Genomic DNA, 8,216 nt, shown 5'->3' with positions numbered 1-8,216 from the left:
TTTTTTTTTTTTTTTTTTCCCCCCTTTGTGTTTTTCCTCCCCCCCCCCTCCCCTTCTCCCCATCCCTACACCCCCCCTCTTTTCCTCCCCCCTCCCCTTTCCTTTCTCCCTCTTCTGTGTTTTCCTGTCTTTCTTTTTCTTTTCCTTTTCTTTTTCTTTTCCTTTTCTCATGCTGACCCAAGTGGAAGTCTCCACCACTATTTCACTCATTCAATGTTCCCAGTTTTATATATACTGCCTGGTTTTCCCCATGTGTAATCACCTATGTCACCACTTTTTTTTCCCCCATTATGTTTAGATGTATGATGTGCATACGGTTGTTGTAGGTCATAGTATCAAATGTTAATGGACCACACATGTTCAAACGCTCTTTCTTTTTGAGGAAAATCTAGCCTAAAAACACAGTTCTAAGTTCTTTACATAATAACATGCAATGTTATGCAAATCTATCTATTCATTTATTTTTTTCTATACGTGATGTAAATATGTATTTGCAAGCGGACGATGCCACTATAAGTGTATAACCCTGTTTAAACTAACGTTGACATGTAATGAACGATGTTTATGTTATGGTCAGCACGTAGCTAATCCGCCCTGCATGGATCATGCATGCAGTGCCCTGTGAACAAGTGATGCGGATCGTTAATATTGATTTTACATCAGAGACCCTTGCAGAATTTTGTATGTATGACTGTATGGCATGACGTTCGCTGCCACCTCTCCTTCAGTGCCTGTCCTCCCCCTCTGGGGGCGGGGGTGCACCTATGTGCCTTCCTGGCAGGGTGAGAGGGGGGATGCTCGGGCCCGCGTCTCCTGAATGTGCCCACTAGGTGGCAGCACCGTTGGTGGGCACCTCTTGCCCTGCCAGCGGCGTCCCGGATCCCTTCCGGACGCCGTGCTCACGCGCGCGCGCCTCAGTGCGCGTGCGCGTGACGTAGCGGCGCCTGCGCAGTTGCGACGGAGGCGTACGGGGATGCCCAGAGGAGCAATCCTCTCCGGAACGCCGGGGGGGTCACGTTGAGCACACAGCTGTGTTGCTCGCCTCCCCCCCCCCATTGTGGTGAGAGGCGGGGGGTGGGCTGGGGGGTGGGCGGCCACATACTTGCACCTGACGGGAGTCAGTCAATTGACACTCCTCATAAATAGAGGAAACTTTAGAGGCACTTTATTGGACTCTCTTCGATGCAGAGACGCCAGGCAAGGTGCTGATCTATTCATCAAAGTGGTAAGTGTACCCGTAATGATGGTAATGTGTTCACACAAGCTGCCCAGCAATTCGTTTTTTGCTTTTTCTTTTTTGAAATTACTCTTGACTTTGTCATGATTTCTTATCCTCAATTTAATTCTTGCAGAATAACGAATGCATCCACTCTGTTATTCAGTTCAGCTTGACTGGGTAATTAGCCCCACCACCACCCCTGCACTTGTCACTGTGTTGTTGATTTTTAGTGTTTTTGTCACGTTCACTTGTGTGTGTTTTAATCACCTGTTATTCCATACTATTCACTGTCGCACCTCTCCTTCCTTCCCCTATACCATCATCGAGTATCCCACACTTATTTCCACGTTGTGTCTCACTCCCCTTTTTTCCCTTCCACACCCTCACTTCCTTCCTCATCACCTTTCACTCCTTTCCAGTCACTCACCACTTCCTTGTGTGCACCTCCCTTATGCCCCCCCCCCTTTGTCCTCTCCCCCCCCCTCCCTCCCCCCTCTCCTCTGTTTGTTTGCTGTTTTCACATCCTCCCCCTTGCCCTACCCTACACTGTAGCTTTGGTTCCTCTTTCTCTCCCCTTGTTCACTCGTCCCATTCCTTGTGGTTTGTTGGTGCTTTTACCCTATCAATTTCCTGGCACATTTTGAAGTCGCATGGTGAACAATTGTCAGCAGGGCATTGGCTATTTTCTAGTTCAATTGCATTTCACTCACACCTCTCTTACTCACTCTTTTCTCCATTCTTCTCACTTTTTCCTCACATGCCTTTCCTTTCCCCTTCTTTCCGTCCCTTCTCTCCCCATGTCCCTCCCCCCCCACCCTCCCCTCCTTTCCCCCCCCCCTCCTCCTCTTCCCCCCCCCCTTTTTTCCTTTCTCTCCTTCACTTTCTAGCAATGCCCTCCTGCAGATCCATGGACTCATAATACAGTAAGCACATTGAACTCCATGGTTGGTAAACTTCCCAACTATATGGTATGAACCAACTGACCCTTCAACATTTTCCATTTTTGATTTGTAGCATTAACGTGAATCCTACCCGGGTGCGGTTCTGGACTGCCCGTCTCGCCCCCTCCCTTCCCTCCCTCTCCCACATGGGGGGCTGGTAAGCGTGATCTCTCGTAAGGCTCATCTGGTCCATCACCCGTCCCTGGGGGAACTGGTCCGACACGGGGGAGACAGGGGAGCGAAGGAATAAGTGTATTCATCCTAAACATTTTGGCAATGCCAAGAATGACACTGTAGTGTCACAATCTCTGTGATAGGTAACTATACAATTTATTCAGTCACATTACAGGGTATGCCTGCATGGTTTCTGGCACTGTGGAAATTGGATGCTATGTTTGATATGTGATATGTTACCCCCTTTCTTTTAGTGTGGACAGCCATCCTCTGAAGAAGACCCGGGAAGGGTCGAAACGCGTCAGGATTATTATACACTATTATTGTTGTCCCACATATACTGTATGGCCTATTGTCTTCATTTAGAGGCATTCATTGTTATCTAAAACGCTTACAATTGGGGAAATATAGGCTGCCCCCGTATACATTGTGTCATACATTGGTTTTCACTGCAAGTTGCTGTCTGTTGCATATGTATGCCATACTCAGTTCGTGTCCTGACTCTAACAGTCAGTATTCATTCCTATGAATTTTTTCTTTTAATGTTATTTATATATTTTTTGTACTAATAAAATCCAATTTTTTCTACTATCCATTGTACTCCATTGGCTGTTTTAAAGCCCCGATAGGGGGTTCTCTCTGGTTTTTTTCATATATGTATAAGATATTGGGATCTGAGCACAGGTATGAAGGGGAGGAAAGACGAGAAATCCATACCGGAATCAAACATGGAATTGTTTTCTTTTTTATTTAATCAAAAATTAACAAAAAATACATTCATAAAGAAAAATATGATAAAGGTTAAATTGTCTGCAAATGACATGACATAAATAAAGGCCAATTCACATATGCCCTATATTTCTGCATAATTCTTTTAGACCAGAGGTCCCCAACTCCGGTGTCAGTCTGTGGCCTGTTGGGGCCGCACCGCGCGGGGGGGGGGGGGGGCAGTGGGTAGAGTGAGCCAGCACAACTTGCAATGCCACCCTCCAACCACCGGAGGGTGCTCGCTCCCCTTCTCCCAGCACCAGTACTCCCTCCCCTCTCTGGTCACCTTGGAAAGAAGAGGAGCAGAGATGATGAGAAAGGGGAGGAGAGCCGGGCCAGGGAAAGGCTCCTCACCGTCATAGAGCACTGGTAAGACCTGTGAGCTGACTTCAGGCAACACGGCTGTATGCCCCCCAACCCCCCTGAAGTGACAGGCTGCCCCCCATTCTGTCTTCCAGGAACCTGGTCCCTGGTGCCGGGGAGGTTGGGGACCGCTGATTTACACCATTGAGAGTTTCTTGTGATTTCTTTTTTTGATTTTCAAAACAAAAAAGTGAAAAATTACAAATGATAGAAAATTATACAGAAAAAGAGGAAATAATTGATTGTGTGTGGAGAGCCCCATAAACATTTGGGTATGCACTGAAGATCAATCTGGATATTTGCAGCTATAAGACATCGAACGAGCCACACACTTTTCCTTACAGACAGGCCTGTGATTGGATAAAACCTTACTTACACCTCCCCCCTTAATACATACACTATATTGCCAAAAGTATTGGGACACCCGCCTTTACACACACATGAACTTTAATGACCCAAAAAGAAAATGCAGCGCTTACATATACAGTTAAAAAATAATGATAATATATGTGTGACCAAATATAACACAATATGAGTGTAAAAACACAAGTGGGATATAAAAACAAAAAAATGAATGAATAAATGAATGAATAAAAAAAATGAATAAATAGTGTCCACCAATGTGAAAAAAGTGTACAAAACAGGAGGGGAAGGGTTGAGTGAAAAAGTCCCGGTGTCAATAGACGCGGTCAGTAAGTTGACATCACAGGAGGCATCAGTGGGAACATGACAGAAAGGGGATCTTGCGAGAGGAACCACCACCAATTGTGTGAAGGTTTACCGGAAACAGTGGACTTAAAGGGACATATACCTCTTAAGTCATGCAGGCTTGTGGTGATATTCACCGTTTAAAGTGGAAACAATCACAGATCCAGGTCACCACCATCACAATTCTGGGTCTGAACGGTACTGGTCATCGGCAAGTTCACAGTAAAACATTCGGATGAAGTTCACATGGAGGGAAGGAGGACCAAAGGGTATCCACGTACTCACACCATGAGACCAAAAATTAAAGAAAGGTTCCAAATAGTGTGATATCATTTAAAAAATAGATTTTAATAAAAAGAGGGTAAACAGGAACACTCACATTTCAGATGTGGATAAAAGGGCTCTTACAGAGACATGGATTAGCGCCACGATGTTGGCAGGACTTAATCCGACGCGTTCCGTCTGCTAAGACGTCACCTGGGGTTTACACACACATGAACTTTAATGGCATCCCATTCTTAGTCCGTAGGGTTCAATATTGAGTTGGCCCACCCTTTGCAGCTATAACAGCTTCAACTCTTCTGGGAAGGCTGTCCACAAGGTTTAGGAGTATGTCTATGTGGGCCAACTCAATATTGAACCCTACAGTCTAAGACTGGGATGCCACTCAAGTTCATGTGTGTATAGGCAGGTGTCCCAAAACTTTTGGTAATATAGTGTTGTATGCGAGCAAATCATTAATGTATGTCCTATCCCAATATGACACCAACCTTCTTCTAGAATTACTCTACCAATTAAAGTGGTATAATAAACCCAAAAACAAAAATGGCATATATTGCAGCTTACCAATCATTAGATGTGGTGGCCGCATTCGTTTTCTTTTTTTTTAGGCTTTTTCCCCTCTGTTTTCACCAGGTGATCTGGCCAGTAACAAACCTCCTGTATTAGAGCACCCCAATTATTCATAAAAAATGTCCATAAAATTATTTCAAAATGAAATCACACTTGAGTAGAAACCCCAGCCCCCTGCCAGGAACCCTTGCCACATATGGAAGCAGTGGTCTCCCTGCAGAGATCTGACACCCTCTGTTGAGTCAAATCTAGATCTCTCCAATTCGTAAAGCTCATACGCCCTGTTAATTGGCTGTGACTAGTTGTGACTCAGCAATGGGCAGGTTGGACCTCTGCAGAGAGACAGCTGCTTCCACACAGAGAGCAAGGGTTCTTCTTTGAAGCATTTTGGCAGGGCGAAGGCTTTTCTACTTAGGTTGTGGCTGCTTTCTAAAACAACATTAAAAAAACAACTTTGCACAGTTTTTGGTTTGAAGCCCTTGGAATATATTTATCAGATTTAACGTGTTTGTGCCGACAGTATGCAAATATGCCGCCTCTCAGAGGGTGAGCCTTGGTACTGAGCGGCTGCATATTTGTGTGCAATATGGCAAAAACAGCTGTGCCAAGAGTGTGCGCCCAGTGCCGGCACATTTCTGGTGACAAACAGAAAGCTCCCGATCGCTGCTTTGTGATCGGCAGCTTTCCAATCCTGTGACCCCCCCGTGACAGCCAATCACAGCGGTCACATGATCATAAGCCCCGTCCCACCTCCTGCCACCCTAAACCCTTTAAAGGGCTGGGAGGCGCTGGCACCAAGGGGTTAAGCTGAAATTTCTATTGGGATTTAATGACATCACAGAGACCAAGAACTCTGATTGGATTAAGATGAGACATTAATAAAAACATGTTCTGGTGTAAATTTCCAGGGGGCGACATAGAGCACTGCAGAGCTCAGACCCCCCGACCCTGTATAGAGGAGATAGATGACAGACGTTTCCGTTTTGTTCTCTTTTCTCACTCTAACCCTAAACTTTATCTCCCCTCCCCCACATTTCTGGGGGTTCAGTCCTCCTGAGAGGGGTACACCCGGTCACACAATAATGTTACTTTGTACATCAACAAACCAAAAAAACATCTCACACCTACAGTATAAACTGACTTTTTCTATTCTACTCATTTATTTCCTCTATTACATTGCAGATCAGCATGATTTTTTAGCACGGCCTCCTATTTCTGTAACCCTGCACCCTGATTTGTACTGTACCCCAAACTACAATAAAAGAGACACTGACTGGAGCCCCCACCATCTGCCCCATTGGATTAATTATTAACCGATCTGACCCTCCCTTACTATGATGTCATCAGTCTCTGGGCGGAGCTCTCACATCTCCCGTTTCCCCCCACAGATCTTTATACAACCTTTTAGTACCCATATCCCAGCATGGAGGGGCTCAGTGAAGGTGGTGGTGAAGGTGTGGAGATGTCGGATCGGGTCACACAGATCATAAAAGGAGATCCGTCCGGCCTCATAATCAAGATATATCCTGACTCTTTTACTGGAGAGATTGGTGGGTAAGGGGATCGATTTACTGTCATGTATCACCGAATACTGATTACCAGACCTGTCCAAACCCCAGGACTTCTTATTCCTTCCAATTACTGACTGCTGTCCTCTCCTCTCTATACTGGGGTAACACATCCCGACTCTCCATCTATCTGATCCCCCGACATCCACTTCCCAGTAATGTCTCCCTGAGGAGAAACTCCGACTGCTCATCACCTGATAATAATACTGAAATCTCTCTGGTGTTTCTGGAGGATTCTGTTTTCTATCTGACCTGGATACAGTTTTCCTGTCATCTGATATATGGAGATAATTATGAGCTGTGTTTCCATCCAGTAATATGTCTGCAGCTCCCTGTATATAGAAATCTACATTTACCTCTGTTATTATATCAGATAATGTGTGTATTGTGTGTGATATCCCATCCACATCCAGACCCCCTCCATCATGGAGGAGTTCCTCATGTCTCTCTCTGTCCTCATTATCTCCATCCTCAGTATCACACAAGTCACCTGTGTCTGATTCCTGTAAGACAGTCAGTGGATCCGTCATGTTACACAGCTCCTCAATGTGACGCAACTTCCTGGACAGCTCCTCCTTCTTTATTTCCAGATCCCGGATGGAGATGGAGATCTGCTCTGCCCTCCCGGAGATTTCCCTCAGGATTCTCTTCTCCAGGTCTTCCAGACGTCTCCTGAGATCTCTAAACAGGGCAGTGACTCTCTCGGTGTCACCAGCTGCTTCTTCTTCTACTTTCCTCCTGTGTTCCTGCAGACTCTGGACTCTTTCCTCCGTCTCCTCTCTCTTTATCAGAAATTTCTGCAGAACATTCCTCAGTGTCTCCTTCTTCTTCTCAGAAGCCTCATCCAGTGACTCCATCTCATGTCCTTTATGTTCTCCAATCAGACAGCAGGACACACACACGTATGTATGATCTTTACTACAGAAATATTTCAAAACTTCCTTATGGACGGAGCATTTCCTGCTCTCCATGGACAAGGTGGGGTCACATAAGATGTGTTCTGGGGACTTTTTGTGGACTCTCAGGTGTTTATCACACAGAGAAACCTCACAGTGCAGACAGGATCTAACAGCAGGTACAGGAAAGTCCACACAGTGAGTACAGAAGACCCCGGACTCCTCCCGATCTGGCTGAGCAGACAGGAAATTCTCCACTATGTTACGTAGTGTTATGTTCCTGTGCAGTGCAGGCCGATCCTGAGACTTCTCTCTACATTCAGGACAGGAATATCCTCCAGACCCCCCCTGTGTATCCAGCACACGATCAATACAGACCCGGCAGAAGTTGTGTCCACATCTCAGCATTACAGGATCTGTATAAATGTTCAGACAGACGGAACATTCCAACTCAGCTCTCAGATTAGCAGACGCCATCGCTGACATCAGATGAGGAAATGAAAGTGAAAGACACGGAGAAGAATGCAGTTGGGAGGGTCACGTCCTCTACACAGGGTGAGGCTGGGCTGTGACTTGTACTGTATTCATAGGATTAGTTATATGAAGGGACACAGATAATAAAAACATCTCCTGTAGGACAATGTTCATCTCCTGGGAATATAACAGACATCTTTGTATTTATACAGTGGGACTTATTTACTGAAGGCAAATCCACTCTGCACTACAA

General features: G+C 45.6%; 1 protein-coding gene across 1 annotated transcript; it reads right to left on the bottom strand.

The window, feature by feature from the left end:
* Positions 1-4,087: 4,087 nt before the first annotated feature.
* On the bottom strand, positions 4,088-7,972 carry LOC141134921 (E3 ubiquitin-protein ligase TRIM39-like). The gene has a single exon (XM_073624353.1). It carries the CDS (start codon positions 7,964-7,966, stop codon positions 6,389-6,391), a length of 1,578 nt encoding a protein of 525 aa, XP_073480454.1. The 5' UTR covers positions 7,967-7,972; the 3' UTR covers positions 4,088-6,388.
* Positions 7,973-8,216: the final 244 nt, after the last annotated feature.

This window comes from Aquarana catesbeiana, linkage group LG03 (assembly GCF_042186555.1).
Source record: "Aquarana catesbeiana isolate 2022-GZ linkage group LG03, ASM4218655v1, whole genome shotgun sequence".
In the NCBI taxonomy this organism is placed as follows: Eukaryota; Metazoa; Chordata; class Amphibia; order Anura; family Ranidae; genus Aquarana; species Aquarana catesbeiana.
Note: the sequence above shows the minus strand (reverse complement) of the source record. Positions and strands in the feature narration are given on the sequence as shown.

Excerpts from the sequence above, each read along its gene's own strand:
- LOC141134921 (XM_073624353.1), bottom strand. The coding sequence starts at position 7,966 with ATGGCGTCTGCTAATCTGAGAGCTGAGTTGGAATGTTCCGTCTGTCTG.